We start from the raw sequence: 22647 nt of genomic DNA, 5'->3' as shown, positions 1-22647 counted from the left end.
CTTAATCAACACATTAACAATTTAAGGAACTCATGATAAGATTCATCACTAAGGGACAGGATGTCAGCATGAATCACAAGACCTTCCCAAGGTGGGTTAATTTGGAAGCCTGTTTACTTTTAAAGTGAACTATCAAATGTGACCTGTAGGTTATTTCCCCCTTTTGATCAAAAATCTTCCCATGGAAACATTGATACTCAATCTCTGCTTAAGTTAGAGTGACAGACATTCTTTATTTCTCAGCACGGGGAAGGCCCATTCCTAGGAAGTCATGTCCCTCAGCAAGCGGAAATAACTTTGTTATTACAGGCAGGCAAGATTACTAGCAACATGGGGCAGGTCTTGAGACAGGCTACATGTTTGTTTCCTAAATAAGGAATCATCTCCACTCACTGGGAGACATTAGCCATTGATCTCAAGGAATCTAGTATTCAGTCCAAATTGTAGGCAAATAATAATAATAATAATAAATATCAAAAACAATGGGCAGGTCTAGAATCAAAAAGCAGGTATACTATAGTTTTCTTCTGAAACATAATTATTCTCTCTCCAGTCCTCCTTTTTTACCAAAGACAAATAATGAGACCAATTCTATTCACAATATAAGTTTTTGTCTTATCACAGTTGACCTAATTATTTGCATAAAGTACAACAAAAATAGTGATTGGCCATATAGGCTCTTTTAAGTTGACTTTGGTGGAACTTTTTCATAAGGGGTTTTAGATTAGACTTTTAAAAACCCCTTCAGGCTAGGGAGCCAAGCCAAGGATTCACCATCAGACTGTGCCTATAATACCTGTATGAAATGGGTGAATTTCTGTCTTTTTGAGGTACCCAAAATATCTGGAGGTTCCTGGGCCTGTCAGAAAGTGACATTCTTTAATTACTGCAAGGTCAGGAACTCTATAAAGGAACTATGTAGACAAGGTACCGGGCCAGTCTTTTCCAAGTCTATTGGCTTTACAAAGTTCAGTTTCAATCCCTCAAAGCAGCCTTGTCATTAAATGTCTGGGTCATTTCCAACTAAGGCAAACATGTTATAAGAAAACATGTTTCTAAAGATTATAAAATGATTTTCATTTATAAGATACTGATATGTGACAAACAAAGATTCTTGTTGCCGAGGTTGTCACTAAAATGTAAGGTCACTAAGAGTTAAAAGTTCTAATTAATATTTATATATAATTTTATATATAGAATGTGCCAAAAGTAAGATGTGTTTTTGATGAGAAAAAATTATAAGACATGCTCTTTATTGTAATAATTATTATAAAAATGTGTTCTTTATTGAGAAAGAAAAAATAATTTTGTCTAATTTGTAGGTTACTTAAAGGTTGTTTCAAAATATGGACTTAGGAAGGAAAGAGAAACAAGACTGGGAGAGAAAATAATATTATTTAATTTAACATAGCTTTAAGATTTCAAATTACATGTAAAGTTCCTTTAGAGGTGTATCTCATTGACAGTTATCTAATTTATTTATTTTTAACAGCTTACCTAGAATATGTAGGAAAACTGAAATATTAGAAAAAGCTAGTCATCATTTCAAGTTATTTTCCTGCTAACCACTTTTATAGCCTGTGAATATCAGATGCTCACTTAAGAAAGAAGCTTCAAGTTAAATGTATAGGTATTTTGCCAAAAACTCAGAAGATGGTTGTTTTTATTAAATTAGTCTTGTTTGCTAAAAGATCTCTTCAGGTGATATGAATTTACAACGTATTTTGGCTTACTAATTGATGAGTGCTCATTTATTTATAAACCAATTTGGTACCATGTAAACAATATACAAACACAGACATGTACACATAAAAATACAAACAGATGCAAATGAAGATTTTATAGTTTTGCCTTTAAAATTTTATTCATGAGTCAGGTAAAATTCACCAGCTTAAAAGGACAGTTGAATTAAATTTTGCCTCTGTAAATAGAACAAGTTAATCTGACTTCCATAGCCAAAGATCTTACTGAGTATAGCAAATTGACATCTCAAAGCACAGAGACATAATTTAAGTTTTCTAAAAGGCCGGTAAAGTTTTACATCTGCAAGGGACTATGAGGTGTAGCAACACATTTAAAGAGTATTGTCTGATATTGGGTAAAAGGTTTAATCAGGTTTACTTCCACTTTAATGGAGGTGGCTATATGTATTTTACTAATGTATATGGAAGACTGGGACCATAAATGGCCTGGCAAAGCTAGCAATAAATCATCAAATGTGTCGATCATTAGTCCCAGTTCAGAAAAATTTGTGGGTCTGTATTTTTAGAATCTTAGTAGTTTCATTCTCATTCTGTAGTTATTTCATTTGCTCCTTCTGTTTTAAATTTAAATACATTTTAACCACCTTGAAAGAAGTAAATGAGTGCATTGTGAAATTCCAAAAATCTCTGCCTAAGAGACATATGGGAGCCCAAGGAACAAGCAGAAAGGAATGAATTCATATAAGAGAGAAGATGAAAGAACAGGGATAGACAAGGAGGAGCCATGGGGAAGAAAGAGAGAGAGCCTTCTAAGTATTTTTCAACTAATATACAATAGTTTGAATGGTTTCAAATATCCTTTTGTTTACATCTTGAATGGAGACTTTTTTTTTCAAAAGATTTCTTTTAGAAGCTTCTAGGTGCTGTTGGAAGTAAGTCTCCCATTAAATCTGGTTCTAAAACCAACTTTTTCCATTTGTGTGCACAAATAAATTATTCTAGGCATTTTCAAAAGATCTCCATTTTGGCCACTGCTGTGATGACCATCCTGAGTTAGCTGGATCCACTTATCTAAGTACTTGCAAGTAAAAGAACATGAAACCAGCTGGTGTCAACAGAGGTGGTGTACCTTCAGTCTGGATGCATTTTCCATCTTGGCTGCTTTGAGCAAAACAAGCTCTGTAGGGGGTCAGGTGTGCTGACTATGAATCTTTCTTCTGGAGATTTCATTCAATGGGCTGAAAAGAGCTCTTATGTGTCTTGGACGACCAAGTCACCTCCAAAGAAGGGTCAGGATGCTCAGGGGTAAGAGATGATCAGTCTTTTAAAGCCTGCAGGCTGAGCAAAAAGTTCAGTTTGGCCAGAGGGAGTGAATGTCTCTTATCTTTGGAGCAAGAGTGCCCTCATGTGATTGAGAAGGAGAAAACTAAGGAAAGGTTGTCTCACCCCAAGCCTCCAGGGAAACAATTCACTGAGCATTCTGCCCTAAAATTCCCAATAAAACACTTCCCTTGAATTGGTAGCAGTAACTCTTGTTCTGAAAAGAGTCATTGTACCTCCTGGCCAGGGAGGAAACTAGCTTTAACAAACCAAAACTTCAGCCAAGATGTGAGGGTTCCAGGAGGAACCCATCTGTAGCACCCGGGAGAAGCATTTAAATTTGGGAACACAATAGGTTCATTACTGGTACATGCACAATGGTAAAAGCCACATTGGATGGTCCAGGGAAGTTGCTCTGGAATCCTGCTGATTATGCCAGAATGTTGACTGAAATTAAGTCTTTTAAGGCAGAAATAATTTGATAAAGGTACTTTGGAAGCCAAACGTGAGGATCAACCCAGGAAGACACACCAACAAAATTGGGAGGGTTCCAGAGTCCCTTACAAGTTGGAAGGCTTTTGTCGGAAAATTTAGGAGAAGGGAGGGGGACTCCTCATAGGAGTTGTCCTTTTTCATTGGCGAGTACAATATAAAAGGTACAATCAGTAGATACAGATTGCAACATATAGGCTAAAATGTCTATATACAATACAACCAGTAAAACTTTATAACTTGAAAATAAATCAGCATCCTTTTCAGTGTCAGTAGGGTATGTCTTTATTAGTACACTAACACCTTGAGGAACTCATAAGGTTCATTACTGAGGGACAGGATGTCACCATGAATCATAAGACCTTCCCAAAGTGGGTTAATTTGGAAGCCTGTTTGCTTTTAAAGTAAACTGTCAAATGTTACCTGTAGCTTATCACACCTCACACCTGTTAGACTGGTTATTATAAAAAAGATGAAAGATAAGTGTTGGCAAGGATGTGGAGAAAAGGAAATCTTTGCACACTGTTGGTAGGAATTAGTACAACCACTATGGAAACAATATGGAGGTTCCTCAAAAAACTAAAAACATAACTACCATATGATCCAGCAGTCCCACCAAGGGGTATATACCTAAAAGAAATGAAATCAGCATGTTGAAGAGAGATCTGCACTTCCATGTTCATTGCAAAATTATTCACAATGGCCAAGATATAGAATCAACTTAAGTGTCCACTAACAAATGAATGGATACAGAAAATTTATTATGTATGTCCAATGGGACAGTATTCAGCCTTTAAAGAAGAAAATCCTGCCATTTGCCACAACATAAATGAAACTGGAGGGCATTACACTAAGTGAAATAAGCCAGACACAGAAAGATAAATGCCATATGATCTCACTTATATGTGGAATTTAAAAGAGGACTCACAGAAGCAGACAGTAGAATGGTGGTGGTTACCAGAGGCTGGTGGTGACGGGGGCTGGAGGATGTCTGTTAAAGAATACAAAGTCTCAGTTAAACAGGAGGAGTAAGCTCAAGAGATCTGTCATACAACATGGTGACTACAGTTAATAACAATATATTGTGTACTTGAAAATTACTAAGAGAAATTTTAAGCATTCTCACCATAGAAAGTATGTGAAGTAATACATATGTTAAATAGCTTGATTTAGCCATTCCACAAAATATACATGTATCAAAACATCTTGTTGTATACCAAAAATATATACAATTTTTATTTGTCAACTTAAGAAATAAAATAATTTTTTATTTTTTATTTATTTATTTATTTTTTATTTTTTTGAGACGGAGTCTCCCTCTGTCGCCCAGGCTGGAGTGCAGTGGCCGGATCTCAGCTCACTGCAAGCTCTGCCTCCCGGGTTTACGCCATTCTCCTGCCTCAGTCTCCTGAGTAGCTGAGACCATCCTGGCCAACACAGTGAAACCCCATCTCTACTAAAAATTACAAAAAAAACTAGCCGGGCGAGGTGGCGGGCGCCGGTAGTCCCAGCTACTCAGGAGACTGAGGCAGGAGAATGGCATAAACTAATTTTTTAAAAGGAAGTCTGGCACCTTTTGCCTTTTGGTCTCAGAATATAACAGATCATCACCCATCTCCATGGACTGATTTGACTCTGGTTCAAAATGGAATAGCCAGAAAACAGTGAAGAAACACTATTTTTTAGGACAATGGTAGTGATATGGATTTAAGGATGCAGATATGCCAGTGATTTCTGTCACAGAGAGGACGAGTTTTGTTGGATATCAATCAAAACAGCCTTCAAAGAATGAAATATATCTGTTAGTCTTGTCAAAAAAATGTTTGGGGTCTCCCTACTAAGTTAGAGAAGAGAGTTTAAATGAAATAGTGCATTTTCTGGATCCCTGGGAAACAAAACAGAATCAAATCTAGTTGATTCATTTGGATGTCTACAACTGTTATAAAGTGAACTACTATTATCTCCATTTTCAGATGAGGAGACTAAAGTGCAAGAAGCCAAATAACTTGCACAAGATTTTGCCAGAATCTAAGCTATGGCAACCATATAACAACTTGTTCCCTATTCCCTTTTCCAGGTCTCCTTCCTACTGAAACAACTGTCTCAGACCAATGAAATGTGCACACTTCGGCCTGTGGCCTTAGGTGTCTTCTTCATGGTGCCCAAGGATAGATGTGTTCCTGGATAATCTGAGTTAATATGCTGAAAGCATATTTCCAAAGACTACATATCACAGTGGTGTTTGAGTCATTTACTCTGCACTTAGCATAAACAGCATTCAGCTGTGTGCTGAGCTGAACCAATAGCCACCTTGTCTAACGCTGTTTCTTGAGGAAATATGCTTCAAATACTAAATATCAGATTTTTAAATTAATCGCTGGAACACAATTCCTTTCTAAATTGGGGTTATAACTCACAGGTAAACTCCCCTTAATTATGATGAGAATTAATAAAATTTTGTAACCATAAGTAAATCTTATCTAAAAGATAATATCTCCTATGTTTTAAGCTTTTTTTTTTTTTTTTTTTTTTTTGAGATAGGGTCTCACTCCCAGGCTGGAGTACAGTGGCACAATCCTGGCTCACTGCAGCCTCCACCTCCCAGGCTTAAGTGATCCTCCCACCTCAGCCTCCCGAGTAGCTGGGACTACATACAGGTGTGCATCACCATGCCTGGCTGATTTTTTTTATTTTTTGTAGACAGTGGGTTTCACCATGTTCCCCAGGCTGGTCTCAAACTCCTGGGCTCAAGCGATCCACCTGACTTGGCCTCCCAAAATCCTGGGATTACAGTCATGAGCCAGCACACCAGGCTGCTTTAAGCTCTTAAAGTTAAAATCAGCCATTTTTATTCATACATTACTTGTGAAGAGATTTTTTTCCCCTGGCAACTACAAATGTCAGTTGACTCTCTTCTCCATGGCTGACTTATGTCAGAAAAGGCACATCTCAAATGTATACAGTAAGGAAGCCTTCATCTCTCCTTCATAGGAGCTAATTGAATATGGCGCCTTATCTTCATCCTGGCATGTGGGCATTGAATGTAAGAAAAAAATGATAGTCACTAATGACAACCTGAAGTGGGCACTGGTTACTAGGTTTGGGATGGATGGCTCCATAGATGAATTTAAACTTATATTCAACTTCACAGATGAACATGAGGCAGAGGTGGAGAGAGGTGGGAGAATAGCATTGAATTTGAGAAACAAAAGGATATTTCTCAGCAAGTAAGAAATAAATGGCTTCTCTCATTCTAGAGGCTGCTATGGAGAAACAGAACCCCTTTATTTGTTAAACAAATATCCCAAATGTGCAGTATGCTTTATATAGGACCACAGGTAAATATATTGGCTATGGTATTCTTAACAAAAGCCATTGCAGCTCTTCTTAAAGCATGGCCTTCTAAATATCCATACATTTGATTAGCCCAAGGGGAAACAGCCCAGGGAAACCCTATCGTTAGAACACATACTTCATAAAAGAATGGATACCCTATATTTAAGATATTCTTACCCCATTTCCCTGTACAGTCCATGTGGATGTGTTGTCTTTGTTTCACCCTTGCACCCACCTTGGCACTAAACTCCTCTTCTTCACCAATTCATGAAAAAAATTAACAGGTCACAGTAAGTTTTTCAGACTTTGTAAACTTATGGAACATTTGGGACATTTTTAAGGAGATACTACACAGCACACCATTTCTCTTATCTCTTTTCCTTCTCCTTTACTGTTTTCATCAATCTCTTCTCCTTCCCTGTTCAAGTTAATTCAGTATGCCCCTCTGTCTGTTAAGACAGGCTGGATTTTTCTGTGGCCAAAATAATCTGAAGACTAGGGCCTTAATACAAACATTTACAGAAGAATGAGCCTTTCATTGATGTACTTTCAGAGTAGTTACAGAGATTATGTAAGCCTAAACTTCACATTTATATCTTTTATACCATGGATAGTTATTTGGATACTAAAAACATTGTAACAAGGTGGACTTTATGGTTTCCTAAAAGGTAAAGTTAACTTTATTTTATCCTAATGGTTCCTAAATTAGTATTAGCTTCTAAATCAAAAGATGAACTTTAAAAAATTCAGATATGTGAGCTCTACTTAAAAACATTTTGATTCAGTGGACTTGATGTGGGGTCCATGACTCTAAATTTTTTTTAAAGACTTTTTTTTTACTTTAAGTTCTAGAGTACATGTGCATAACATGCAGGTTTGTTACATATGTATACATGTGCCATGCTGGTGTGCCGCACCCATTAACTTGTCATTTACAAAATTAAGTATATCTCCTAATGCTACCGCTCCCCCCTCCCCCCATTCCATGACAGGCCCCGGTGTGTGATGTTCCCCTTCCTGTGTCCAAGTGTTCATTCTTCAATTCCCACCTATGAGTGAGAACATGCTGTGTTTGGTTTTTTGTCCTTGTGATAGTTTGCTGAGAATGATGGTTTCCAGCTGCATCCACGTCCCTACGAAAGACATGAACTCATCTGTTTTTATGGCTGCATGTTATTCCATGGTGTATATGTGCCACATTTTCTTAATCCAGTCTATCATTGATGGACATTTGGGTTGGTTGCAAGTCTTTGCTATTGTGAATAGTGCTGCAATAAACATATGTGTGCAGGTGTCTTTATAGCAGCATGATTTATAATCCTTTGGGTATATACCCAGTAATGGGATGGCTGGGTCAAATGGTATTTCTAGTTCTAGATCCTTGATTTTTAACAAACTTCCTAGGTAATTACCTAGGTTTTGAGAACCACTCCTCCAGTTTAGGGGTCAGCAAGCCTGTAAGCTACATTCAACCAGTCACCAGTTTTTGCAAATAAAGTTTTACTGGAATGCAAACACGCCATTTGTTTGTGTATGGTGTGGGGCTGCTTTTGTGCTATAATGGCAGAATTGAGTAATGTGACAGAGACTAAAGACATATTTACTATTTGGTCCTTTATAGAAAAGCCTTGGTGATCCTGCTCTTGTCTGTTTCATAATAATTTTCAGAGTCATGTTATTACTTGTGATGGGAACTAAGTAAGGCAGTGTAAATGATTGCTAATGAAGACAGCACCCAGACTGTCATCTTCACAAGATGATCTTTTTTAATATACAGCCAAATTATTTTTTTCCTGAGTTACACTGACCCCTAATGGTAGAAATGTTAAATTACAGCTGCTCAATCACAGTTTTCCCCTATTGTTAATTAGTTCCTAAAATTAGGGTCATACTTACAGACTTTGTAGTAGGAGACTTTAGAAGTCAGAGTTCACTTGGTAGAACTGAGCAGGACCAAACAGCCTGGGAGAAGGTTGGCAATTTTAGGGAGAGCTATAATCCCTTCCTTTTGCAGAGTTTCTTTTTCTTCAAAGACTGTTACTCAACGTAGCATTTCCAATTATACAGGTCATTTATTTCAAAGTGATAACTTTTATCAGGACATTATGACCATTCGTAATTCCATGTCTATCTCTAAAGTTGGAAGCACGATAATATCAATGTGGTCAAAATTACCTGTGCCTTCACTATGATGAACCGTGAAGAAAGCTCACAGAGTAATCTGGATACATGTAAACAGATACTGAGAAGGTTACCAAAGGGGATCTCACACGTTTTGGCAATAATGAGATGGCAGAGGTGAAACCATTAGTTTTTAACCTTGACTACTGATTAAAATCTCCTGGGGAGTTTTTAAAACTTGATGATGTTCAGACCTCAACTCCTGGAAATTCTGATCTAATTGGTCTAGGGTGAGGCCCAGGCAGCAGTCTTTTTTTTTTTTTTTTTAAGTCCTGCAGGTGATGGTATGTGCAACAAAGGTTAAGAACCATTTTTCTACAGTAGTGCTTCTCAAATTTTAATCTATATTCAGATCACCTGGGAGATCTTTTCAATCTGCAAATTGTGATTCAGGAGGTCAGTGATAGCATGTGAGAATCTGATTAACAAGCTTCAGGGTGATGTTGATGCTACTGCCTGAGGACCATGCTTTGAGTAGCGAGGAATTAAATCATCCCTAGCCACAATTTTTATGCAGTCTCAGTGTTCTGAGAGCTTAAAGTACATAAGCATCACCTGGGAATGAACTAAACATGCAAAATCATCAAGCTCCCCAAATTTTTACCAAATGTACCTAGTGATTGCGAGATTCATAGTCTGAGAACCAAATACACCCTACCCTACCCAAATGATATTTATTCTACAAATCCCATTTTTTAAAAACAAATGGCAGGCCAGGCACGGTGGCTCAGGCCTGTAATCCCAGCACTTTGGGAGGCCGAGGCTGGTGGATCACGAGGTGAGGAGTTCAAGACCAGCCTGGCCAAGATGGTGAAACCCATCTCTACTAAAAATACAAAAAAAATTAGCCAGGTGTGGTGCTGCATGCCTGTAATCTCAGCTACTCTGGAGGCTGAGGCAGAAGAATCGCTTGAACCTGGGAGGCAGAAGTTGCAGTGAGCCGAGATCGTGCCACTGCATTCCAGCCAGGGTGACAGAGCGAGACTCTGTCTCAAAAAAAAGGCAGTAGCATTGTTTATCAGTTTATAGGCTGTCTGACCAAATACAGAGAAATTTTTCTTATTCCAGGTGAAAACACAAATTACCAAGTTGTAATGGCTCAAACCAAGAGTAATTTTATTATATCTCATGATTTTGTGGACCAGAAACGTGGGCAGAGGTTGGTTGGATGATTTTCCTCCCTGTAGTGTATACTGAAGTCACTTAATTTCCAAATAGTGAATGCACTGGTCTGAAGAGTCCAAGATGGCTTCATTTTACATGCCTTGGTACTCTGGCTGGAAAGGTGGGCCCAGCTGAGGCTGTCACCTGGAATGCCTACGTATGACCTCTTAAGTTGGGCAGTCTCAGGTTAGTAAGTCTCTACATGGTGGCTCAACACTCCCGAGTGTTCCAAGACACAAGAAATGGAAGTTGCCATTCTCTCAAGACCTGGCCTTGAAAACTGGCACAGTGTCATTTCTGCCACATTCCACTGGTCCAAGCGGTCAGAGTTCACTCAGGTTCAAAGTGAGGAGTCATATACAGGCTTGCTTCACCGCCATGCAACCCCATGTGCAGTCGCGCAGGGCCCAAAACTCAAAACGGCCCCATACTTGGCTTAATGCTCTGCTGTTGCCATCTTGAAAATATTTATAATTTTTGAATGAGGGGCATTACACATTCATTTTGCACTGGGTCCCACAAATTATGTAGCTGTCTTAGCTGTCTTTTCTATGGGAGGACTATTTAAAAAAATGTGGCCATCTTTAGTAAGTTATAAGCCATCTGACAAATATTTTATTCTCACTATATTTCTGTATTAAAAGTTATTCTTCCAAAATGCAGACTGAAGCATGTGGGTTAAATTCAGCATGAAGAAGAAAAACAGATTATGAGGTTAGAAATAATGTCTTTTTTTTTTTTTTTTTTTTTTTTTTTTTTTTTTTTTTTTAAGACGGAGTCTCGCTCTGTCACCCAGGCTGGAGTGCAGTGGCGCAATCTCGGCTCACTGCAAGCTCCGCCTTTCAGGCTCACGCCATTCTGCTGCCTCAGTCCCCCAAGTAGCTGGGACTACAGGCACCTGTCACCACGCCTGGCTAATTTTTTGTATTTTTAGTAGAGACGGGTTTCACCGTGTTAGCCAGGAAAAAATAATGTCAGTTTTTAGGAATAAGAAATTTGGTCACTTCGGCATTGACCAACAGTAATCCAAGATCAGTACGCAAGTAGGGTGGAGAAATGTGGATTAGAGCGATGTCACTGGACAGAAATGACGTGGGGAAACGAGAGATGCATTGTTTCAGAGCACTCAGTTCCAGACTAGAATCTGAATGTACTCTCCAAGCTGTAGGAAGTTCGCATAGTGAGTTTGGTTATTTGTTGGAGAGAATGGGTGATGGCTATTTTATCTTATTACTCAAGCATAGTTATAGAAGTGTTCAGCTGAGGCCCATTCCAAAGGAGGTACTAAGATGCAAAAATGTTCAAAGGGTTTAGTCAGAAATCTAGTGGATGATCCTTAAACCCCTGATCCACATGGAGAATTCAAAAATTAGAAGTTAGAGATCATAACGGATGTGAAAAGGTAGAAAGTTCTTAAGGTACTGTGATGGTGGAAATGTTTCCCTTTATCTCAGGAGACCACCTGAAGAAATTAGTATGTATACTCTGGATTTTGAAGAATGCAAAGGCCTGGCGTATGACTTCTTCCTGAAGAAAATCTAACGGGTAAGAGAAAAGATGACTAGCCACTTTGATGGAGGGAATGAAGAAGAGATTGGTGTGCGGGCTCCAATGTCTCATGTTACAATGAGTTAAAAAAGCTACCCGGGAGGCTGAGGCAGGAGAATGGCGTAAACCCGGGAGGCGGAGCTTGCAGTGAGCTGAGATCCGGCCACTGCACTCCAGCCTGGGCGACAGAGCGAGACTCCGTCTCAAAAAAAAAAACAAAACAAAAAACAAACAAACAAAAAACAAACACTTAACCTTGTCTAACGATTGTCCCTGGTGGTTTCAGACTGTAAAATCTAAAAGCTCTTTCTTGGCTGGCATTAATCCTTGCTGTTCATTCTATCTACATGCAAACTAAGAGAGAGACATCGCGGGAAGCACATAGCAGGCACTCCATAAATTTTTCAGATTTCCCAACTGCTTCCAGAAAGGAGTTTCCGGTAAGGCACGGCGGCAGCGAAAGAAATAGCTGCAGCATTGGTGGAGCAGCTGGGACCCAGGCCTGTGCTCCCTGTGAGGCACGCCCGCCAGGGAGCCTCGAGCGAGGCGCAGACAGCGGAGAGAAGCCCCGCGTCGGAGCACCACTCCACTAGCGTCCAGTCCGCTGCTGGTCCAGCACAGTCGCCACTAGCCCCTTCCTTCCTGCGAGCCCCGCCTTTCTTGCTAGCCTGCCTCGCCCTTTTTGCTTTCTTGACCCACCCCGTTTGCCCTGCCCCGCCCATATGCCCCGCCCCACTTGCCCGGCCCCTCTTGTTGTCCCGCCCCGTCCTGCCGTCCTGCCGCCCCGCCCCGTCCCGCTCTCCCACACCGCCCCTTTCCGCTGCCCCGCCCCGTCCCGTCCTGCCGCCCCGCCCCGTCCCGTTGCCCCGCCCCGCCCCGTCCTGCTGCCCCGCGCCTCCAGTTGCCCCGCGCCTCCAGTTGCCCCGCGCCTCCAGTTGCCCCGCGCCTCCAGTTGCCCCGCGCCTCCAGTTGCCCCGCGCCTCCAGTTGCCCCGCCCCATCCTGTTTTCCCCATCCTGTTTTCCCGCCTCGCCCAGTTCCGCTGCCTCGCCCAGTCCTGCTCTCGGGCCCCGCCCCGTTCCGCTGCCCCGCACCGTCCTGCTCTCCAGCCTCGCTCCATCCCGCTGCCCCGCCCCGTCCCGTTCCGTTCAGCTGCCCAGCCCCGCTGGTACCCACGAGCTAGTGGCTGCCGTGGACACCATGGGGACCGCCTCGTCGCTCGTGAGCCCCGCGGGCGGGGAGGTGATCGAGGACACGTACGGGGCGGGCGGCGGCGAGGCCTGCGAGATCCCGGTGGAGGTGAAGCCCAAGGCCCGCCTGCTACGCAACTCGTTCCGCCGAGGCGCGGGGGCGGCGGTGGGGGCCGGGCCGGGGTCGCTTCCCCGCGGGGCAGGGGCGGGCGGGCTGCTGGGGGCCAGCTTCAAGTCCACCGGCTCGTCGGTGCCCGAGCTGGAGTACGCGGCGGCCGAGTACGAGCGGCTCAAGAAGGAGTACGAGATCTTCCGCGTCAGCAAGAACCAAGAGTTGTTGTCCATGGGCCGCCGCGAGGCCAAGCTGGACACAGAGAACAAGCGGCTGCGGGCCGAACTGCAGGTAACGCTGGGCCGGGCCGCGACGCCGGGAGACCCCTAGGAAGCACGGCCATCCTCCTCCCTCTCCAAACCAAGCGGCTTTGAAAGTTCGGCGGAAATTGCCCATTTTAATTTGAGAGGCTATATTCTCTTCGAGTCTGAAATGATTCCTTAACTCCCTCCCCTTTATCTGTCTCTTTTTTTGGAGACAGGGTCTCGCTGCGGTGGCACGATCGCGGCTCACTGCAGCCTGGAACTCCTGGCTCAACGATCCTCACGCCTTTGCCTCCTAAAGTTCTGGGATCACAGGAGTGAGCCACTGCGCCTGGCCCCCGCTTTTCTATTTCTGGTTTATTCAGACACCTAGAAGAAATTAGCCGTAAAGTGTCCTGAGGAGGCAAATGCCAATCTCCAGCTCCACTCCGGCCCCTGCGCCCACCCCCTCAGAAGGCTGGTGACATCTGTTGAAGCAACTCAACAAACTCTTCCTAGGAGTTTTACCCTCCTCCTCCTCCCCATAAAAATTTTACCTGGGGCTCCAAAGTGGGGCTCATGTGTCAGTTTCTTTGTGAAGTTTCATGGCTCTTGCATTGTAATGGTCTTGACATGAAATTTTCTGGAAGCCTCCTGATTCTCACCATCTTAACTGCTATGATTGAAAACCTTTTCTAGATGTAGTCAGATTTCCTTAGTCCATTTGATTAATTTACTCTAAAATCAATTATTGCATGCCCTCCATGTAGCAAGTCGATTATAATTCACTAAAATAGTATATAAAGCAGCTGGGCATGGTGGCTCACGCCTGTAATTCCAACACTTTGCAAGGCCTATGCGGGCGGATGACCTGAGGTCAGGAGTTCGAGATCAGCCTGGCCAACATGGTGAAACTCCGTCTCTACTAAAAATACAAAAATTAGCCGGGCATGGTGGCAGGCGCCTGTAATCCCAGCTACTCGGGAGGCTGAGGCAGGAGAATGGCGTGAACTCAGGAGGCGGAGGTTGCAGTGAGCCGAGATTGCACCATTGCATTCCAACCTGGGCAACAGAGCTAGACTCCGTCTCAAAAAAAAAAAAAAAAAAAAAAAAAAAAAAAAAAAGCATATAAAGCAAGAGGTTGCTTTTCTATGAGCAAATCTCTAAGACTTTTTGCCATCAGTCTGGGGCCCCTCTGATCGTTGTTGTGTCGTTTGTTTATTCTTTACTGTGGGAGAGACTTCTAGGCAGCCTAAGAGTTCCTGGAGTCATTACAGTAGGGGTGAAATAAATACCTCAGATTTTTTTATTTTTTTATTTTTTATTTTTATATGATTTTTCTAAAAGAATAAAAGCCTCCTGTCTTCAAGACTAGACGTTCTTCTAGTCAGGTTTTGTTGTTTTTATTTTTAAACTCCCTCATTAGCGGTTGTGTAATTATTGTGGTTGTCTGGGAAGAAGTCCGTATAGCAGTTTATCTGTTGTCTTATCAGTTTTCCTACTGGGCAGCCTTAATGCACTTGCATGTATAAAAGGGACTCGCGCATATCAAGTATCTGATTTAATGTGTCCAAGCCACTGCCCAACAGACATTGTACGTTGGAAACAACTGCACGGTGGGGGTAGAAAAGGCCAGACCAAACAGGGCGGAGTGCAATAAGGGTTGGCAAGTGTTACAGTCACTCCTGTCACAAGTCCTGGTTTCCTGTGAAACATACTGGTTCCTTTCTCACATATCGAGGCATGAAAAAACTCTTCTATATTTCATTCATTGAGTCAGACATTTACTGGAGACCTGCAGCATACTAGGCACTGTGAAGTGCTCAAGGGATGGTGAGATGAATAAGACATAGTGCCAGGGGGCACACAGTCTCCTAGAACTAAGTATCCTTCAAGTTAAGCCTTATAAAATGTAATTTTTACTATCACAAAGATGGAAAAGGCATAAGGAAGTTTAAGAATTGATGCAGTAGGCCAGGTGCGGTGGCTCAAGCCTGTAATCCCAGCACTTTGGGAGGCCGAGACAGGTGGATCACGAGGTCAGAAGATCGAGACCATCCTGGCCTACACGGTGAAACCCCGTCTCTACTAAAAAAAATACAAAAAACTAGCCGGGCGAGATGGCGGGCGCCTGTAGTCCCAGCTACTCGGGAGGCTGAGGCAGGAGAATGGTGTAAACCCGGGAGGCGGAGCTTGCAGTGAGCTGAGATCTAGCCACTTCACTCCAACCTGGACGACAGAGCGAGACTCCGTCTCAAAAAAAAAAAGAACTGATGCAGTGTTTCAAAAAAAGTTAATTTCCATTGAAAGCTTAATGTTGAAGTCTTTATTTGTTGTAGTTCAAGCATGCTTGCGGGTTTTTTTCCCATTATGTTTTGAATAAAATGGCAACATGAAGTTTCTGATAATTGGTAAAATAATAAGTAGACTTAAAATTCTAAGATACGTAACATATGTATATATATATATATAAGAATGTAAAATTGGGGAGCAAGACTATTTTTGTTAGGAAATAACGAGGTAAATTATTCTAGGCACTTCAAAAAACATACCAGAAGATACTTCGAGAAAAAGAAAGTGCTTTAGAAGCAAAATACCAAGCAATGGAGAGAGCAGCAACATTTGAACATGACAGAGATAAAGTTAAAAGGCAATTCAAGGTAAATTCCTTACATTTTTACCCCCAAAGCAACATGGAATAAAACAGTATATTCTAAAAGTGTATATAATATATAATGCGGTGAATAAATAGAAGTAAGTTATGTAGGATTCATGAAAATTGTAAGAATTAGTGTAGGGCACTTTCACATTTTTGAGTTAGACGTGGTAAACTTGAGATCATTTCAAAGAAAAATGTATGAAAGTGAACATTTTAATAATAATTTGGAAAAGAAGGGAAGCGTTTCTGTATGGGGAAAAGCATGTGGAAATGTTTAGGGATGTTGTATTATTGGTATTTAGTGGGAGAGAGAGACAGATTTCCTAAACATCATGCAGTGCACATGACAGACCCACACCACAGACATGCATCCTGCTGGAATTCCAGTGGCTTCCAGTTGCAAAACAGTAAGGTAAAGGTACTGGGACATTCACTCTGTGAAAGGGGACATCGAGGACCAAATGAATATTGGTTTTATGAATGAAATATTTTTCCCTTAAAGTTGATGACACAATTTTTGATTATAAAAAAACTTTCAAAATTAAAATTATTCTTTTTAAAGATTTTTAGAGAGACCAAAGAAAATGAAATTCAGGACTTACTGAGGGCCAAGAGGGAGTTGGAGAGCAAACTTCAGAGGCTACAGGCTCAGGGCATCCAAGTATTTGATCCTGGGGAGTCTGATTCAGACGACGACTGTACAGATGTCACTGGTAAGTGTATATCCTATTTATATTTTGAGCTTTCAACATAGCTCTAATGACATGTAGAGCCAACTTTGGATTCTGCTAGATTTCTTTTACTTATCTATATTAGGTTATCGCTTTAACTACTGTTGCAAATAGAGTCGTGCATTATTTCTGTCAGCTGCTAAGACACCTCTTCTCCACGAAGTATATGAATTTGGGGACTAAAGTTCCTTCTGCTTTGTCACTCTGGCAACCCTAACCCATAACCTTTATTCTCTGGTCTGAGATAGCTATCCCAGCTCCCACCAGCACGTCTGCATTTTAGCCAAGGGAAAGAAGGAAGGGGAGAATACATTCCTTTCCCGGAAAGCACAACCTAAGATGACTTCTCAAATCCCATTAGTCAGAACTATACCTGGGAAGACTGGATAGTGTAATCAGCAGCCAGGCAGACAAGAGTCCAACTCAAATGTAGGGTTCTGTTACTGAAGAAAGAAGAGAAGAATGGATATTGGAGTTCGTAGTCTCTGCAGTGTTATTTCTTTACATAATGATGTATTCTTTGCTTTAGAATACTTGCATTATAGTTCACTGAGTGGTTTCCAGTATAGCTTTGTGAACTGTTCAAAAAGTGTTTGTTTTATAGTTAAATGAAATATGTTTTTCTGGAAATAAAAGCTTGAAATCACAGAGTGAAAGGATTTACATATTCTAAGAAAATGTTAATAAAGTGTGATTGATACTGAAAAAAGAAAAAGATTCTATTTTAAAATGCAGTGGAAAAATGTAGTCACCCTCCCATTTATAATGAACTGTAAGTATACTCTTTCAAATGGATGCATTTTGGAGTAAAATACAGTAACTGACAGTTCCTTCTTAATTTTCATTTTAGTATCATTGAAATCTGACCAACATACTGGAATTTTTATTGCTCACTTTTTTTTTTTTTTGAGATGCCATTCTTCTGCCTCAGCCTCCCAAGTAGCATGAGCCACCGCGCCCGGCCTTTATTGCTAACTTTTAAGGAAAAAAATGAAGGCTGGGTGCAGTGGCTCATACCTGTAATCCCAGCACTTGAGGAGGCCAAGGCGGGCAGATCACGAGGTCAAGAGATCAAGACCATCCTGGCCAACATGGTGAAAGCCTATCTTTACTAAATACAAAAATTAGCTGGGCGTGGTGGCGTGTGCCTGTAGTTCCAGCTACTCGGGAGGCTGAGGCAGGAGAATCGCTTGAACCCAGGAGGTGGAGGTTGCAGTGAGCCAAGATTGCGCCACTGCACTCCAGCGTGGTGACAGAGCAAGATTCCATCTCAAACAAAAAAGTGATTGTTAACGGCCAAGAGTAGCTGAGAAAATGCTTTTTTATACCCCAACATAAGTCTTAGTGATTATTTCAGTATTGACATATTCAAATGTACAGTGTTTCAAAACTATTGTAATTGTCTCGGCAAATTAGAAACAAATTCCTTTCTAGGTCTTTTTTCTTCGTATTTTGTGTTAAACAGGCAGAAGGAACACTTGAGGGGGAATGTCACCCGTTTGAGACTCAAAGAGCTACAAATAGTAAGCTCAGTTTTGCCAGAGATGTAGACATTCTGGCAAATATAATTTATTAGAAAATCATCAAGTTCATAAGTTCTTAATGATTCAGACATTAATTTTGTTGCTCTGGGAGGTTGAGAAGGATGTATTCCCTGCTGCAAAGAGTTTATGTCCTAATAAATTATGAATATTTTTATATTCATGTGTGTTAGTAACAGTCTGCCTTTGAGGCTTTTTTCCTTCAGATTTTAATTGATGCCTAAACTGTACAGTTAGAAATGGTTTTTAGAATTTTTTGTGTGTGAAATGTTTTTAACTTCCCTCTTATTATGATTTCTATTTTATTGTTTCTTGTTTCTTTTTATCTTTTTCTTTTTAATCCGCTCTTTGAATTTGAGATGATAACCAGAATTATGTTAATCAGTATCTTTGAACTTTGCCAAAAGTCAATGGCAAAGTATTTTCAAAATCGTTTGAATATTTATAATATTTTAGTATTTTTTAAAATTAGAAATCCTGTTCAGTATATGTGATGAGGTTTTGAACGTTCAGTAAGTTGGCTTTCACAAGATAAAAATCTCTTGCTGAACAGCTGCTGGAACCCAATGTGAATATTGGACTGGCGGAGCCTTGGGAAGTGAACCTTCCATAGGAAGCATGATCCAGCTTCAGCAGTCCTTCAGAGGCCCTGAGTTTGCCCATAGTTCTATAGATGTGGAAGGACCCTTTGCAAATGTTAACAGAGGTAATACATGCTCTTTGTCAATTACTTGCCTAGTGGTAGTGATTGTTCATGTTTTATAATCTTGTGCTAGAACTATTAATACCATTAGCAAAGCATGAAATTTGTGTTCCTAGTGCTTTCCATTGACAAACCATCATACAGTGGGGCTGTAACTAACAAGGAAGGACGAGGTTACGTAATTTAGATGGGGATCAGGTGGTACTCCTGCCAGCCTGGCCAGCCAGGTTCTGGTAACTGTGTTCTGGTCTGAATTCTCCGGTGTTTTAGTTGAGCAGCAAATCTAATGTAGATTAACTGAAAAATAGTAGGTTTTAATCTTTCCCTCTACTTCTTTGATAATGCTAAAGATTAGAGCAGGTTACGGAACAAAATACCAAAAATCTCTATTAGGTAATATAGTACAGTTTTCCCTCCATATCCACAGATCCACTCAACCAGTGATCAAAAATATTTGGAAAAATAACAAAGAAAATAACAATATAAAATAAAAACAAAAACAAGAAACATTACAGTGTAACAACTATTTACATAGCATTTACATTGCATTAGGTATTGTAAATAACTAGAGATTATTTAAAGCAGGGGTATCCAATCTTTTAGCTTCCCTGGTCCACAGTGAAGAAGAATTGTCTTTGACCGCAAGTAAAATACACGAACACTAATGATAGCTGATGAACTAAAAAAAAAATTGCAAAAAAGTCTTATAATGCTGTGCTGGGCTGCAAAGCCATCCTGGGCCACATGAGGCCCACAGGCCACGGATTGGACAAACTTGATTTAAAGTATATGGGAGGATGTGTGTAGTTTATATGCAAATACCACATGATTTTATATAAGGGACCTGAGAATCTGTGGATTTGGGATGTGAGGGGAGGTGCTGGTACCAATCCTCCACTGATACCAAGGGACAACTGTATTCATACCCAAAAGAATATTTTCATTATTTTTACATAACACAGTGTCCAGAATAGCTCTTAAGATCTGTTTGGAATTTCAATATCAGTGCAGACCTAAGAAGTTATAAGTAGTTCTACTCTTTTTCCTTAAAACCATACAATTATTTCTCTATCAGCAAAATGAAAATCATTTTTAAAATTGTGCTTCTTGAACTAGCCAAATATATGTTAAATTTTTATTCTCACTAAATATAGTTAGCATAAGGCTGCTTTTCATTTTATGCCATTCTTGAGCTTTCTTTTAACTCAATATATTTCAAGAATAATAAGAAAGTAAAGCTACAGATCCTCTTGGTAATGTAGGCTAACTTCAAGTAACAAACTAATCAAAAAACTCATGTAAAATTTTTTCATGACACTTGACTGGAACCACTGGTGCCTCAGGGAAGACCACTGGTGACATTCATTGCTTTAAGTCCAGGATAGACTTTGTGTTTAGAAAACTAATTGCCTTTGAATATATTACTCTAGAAGCTATGGCAGTATTAACATGTAAGATGAGATTCCATTCTATGATGCCTGATATGTTTTTTAAACTTTTTTAGAATGATCAAATATGTTCTGGTAATTTTTTCATGAACTTGAGCAATTTTATTTTCAGATGATTGGGATATTGCTGTAGCTAGTTTATTACAAGTTACTCCTCTGTTTTCACATTCTCTGTGGAGTAACACTGTCAGATGTTACCTCATTTATACAGATGAAACCCAGCCTGAGATGGATCTTTTCCTTAAGGTGAGGATATTTATAAATTCTGTATCCACCAATTTAAAATATAAGTTAATATTATATTCTGTTTCTGATACTACTGTTTCTGAACCAAATAGTTTCCTACTAGATTTTATGTCTTAAAGAATAGGAAGCGTCTTGGGCTTTTCTTAAGAGAAAATATTTTTCAGTATTATATGCAAAGAAAGGTAGTGAATTGAGGGTTTATTTATTTATGTTTACTTTCTGGAATTAACTTTCCTAGGACGGGAGCTAGGACAGAAAAAGAAGGTTTTAACTTGTTTTAGTTATAAATGTCAGACTAAGGTGTTGGAACTTTCTGGAGTTTTTTTGTGTGTGTGTTTGGTTGTTTTGAGACAGTGTCTTGCTCTGTTGCCTGGGCTGGAGGGCAGTGGCACAGTCATAGCTCACTGTAGCCTCAAACTCATGAGCTCAAGCAATCCTCCCACCCGGTCCTCCATAACAGCTAGGACTACTACAGGCACACACCACCAAATATGGCTAATTTAATTTTTTGGTTTTGGTTTTTTTTTTTTTTTTTTTTTTGTAGAGAAAGGGTCTCATTGTGTTGCCTAGGCTTGTTTTGTGAAATTTTCATTGCATATTCTCCACAATGTTTAAGACTCTTGTTGATTGTGTCTGCTTTAGTTACTGTCTCTGCCAGCTCTATCCTTGAGTCTGTCTCAGGTAATAAAATTTTCTCCCTACCATGGTTTAAATTTTCCAAGGCAGCCGTTGGAGTTATTCTAAGGCGGGGGTCACTATAGCCTGTTGGTGAAATCTGGCCTGCTGCCTGTTTTAAATGGCCCAGCGATAAGATTGGTTTTCACATTTTAAGTGGTAGAAAAAGTCAAAAGGAGAATAATACTTTATGACGTGAAAATTATATGAAATACAAATTTTAGTGTCTATCAAGTTTATTAGAACATTGCCACGCTCATTCGTTTACATATCATCCATGGCGGCACTACAACACCAATTCAATGGCAGAGTAAATTGTGATGGAAGCCAAATAAACCACAAAGATCCCTGCTAAAACAGCCAAGTTGTTAAGCGATTATTATTGTTGCAGAAATATTTGCTATCTAACCCTTTATATAAAAAGCTTGCCTACCAGGGTTCCAAGGGAATTTTATAGAATGTGTGTCACATGCTATACCTTCTATATTAACATCTTCCATGTTGTTGATTACCAAACTCATTTAGCTTTCCTTTGTGATATTGTTCAATTTTAGTAAAAAGATAAAATATTTTAAAGCCCAAAGCTTCCATCCAGTAATTGAATATATTATTCCCAAGGACATTTTGAGGGTATTACTAATTTCTTTCATAATAATAGTCATCATTACTTACTCTCTTAATTGTAGATTTATGTGTTTTAACTTAATCTCTCTGCTTTAGCGTTCTGATGTATCATAGTGGATGTTTTTTACTATACAGATCTATGGATCTGTATTTTGCACTCTTTATGACAATAAAACAGATTGTTCATGGTAATAATACCGAAAAGAAGCAAATACCAAAGCAAAATAGCCTAATACTGTCTCCTGTTGTTCTAGGTTTATTATGAAATAAGTCATCTTCTGAGCTAGAAAAAGGCCAGGTTGCTAAGCTATTATTATTTGTATTTGAGAGAAACATGCCTTTTCTCTTTAAGATTTTCTTTTAAAATGTGATTATTTTTAAAAGTTTATATTAAAAGATATCCAGTATAACCTGTTTTAAAGCATACTTTTTATTTTAAGTAGTATGAATCTCGCTTGGTCTTTAGTTAAATACATTAAGCTTTTATATGTTTTCATTTGTTTTTAGGACTATTCACCTAAACTTAAGAGAATGTGCGAGACAATGGGATATTTTTTCCATGCTGTTTATTTTCCAATAGATGTTGGAAATCAATACCTCACTGTAAGAAAATGGGAAATTGAGAAAAGTTCTTTAGTTATTTTATTTATTCACTTAACATTACCAAGGTAAGCTGAAAAAAATTAATTTATTATAAGCAGTAAACTGTAAATAGAATTGAGATTGCCAAATA

General features: G+C 39.8%; 1 protein-coding gene across 7 annotated transcripts in view; it reads left to right on the top strand.

Annotated features, from left to right (window-relative positions):
* Nucleotides 1-12811: 12811 nt before the first annotated feature.
* NPHP3 (nephrocystin 3) overlaps nt 12812-22647 on the top strand; it is a 54348-nt gene continuing 44512 nt past the window's right edge. For all 7 annotated transcript variants that reach the window (XR_004058340.1, XR_004058341.1, XR_004058336.1 and 4 more), the window contains exons 1-6: nt 12812-13336; nt 15822-15947; nt 16509-16659; nt 18772-18924; nt 20482-20615; nt 22422-22582. Coding sequence is in view for 4 of the 7 variants with exons in the window: in XM_030933860.1 (XP_030789720.1) it covers nt 12944-13336; nt 15822-15947; nt 16509-16659; nt 18772-18924; nt 20482-20615; nt 22422-22582 (1118 nt within the window). In the remaining 3 variants the exon portion in view is untranslated. The remainder of the gene's footprint in view (nt 13337-15821; nt 15948-16508; nt 16660-18771; nt 18925-20481; nt 20616-22421; nt 22583-22647) is intronic.

This window comes from Rhinopithecus roxellana, chromosome 1, assembly GCF_007565055.1.
Source record: "Rhinopithecus roxellana isolate Shanxi Qingling chromosome 1, ASM756505v1, whole genome shotgun sequence".
Taxonomy (NCBI): domain Eukaryota; kingdom Metazoa; phylum Chordata; class Mammalia; order Primates; family Cercopithecidae; genus Rhinopithecus; species Rhinopithecus roxellana.
The sequence above is the reverse complement of the archived record's forward strand: the minus strand, read 5'-3'. Positions and strand labels throughout refer to the sequence as shown.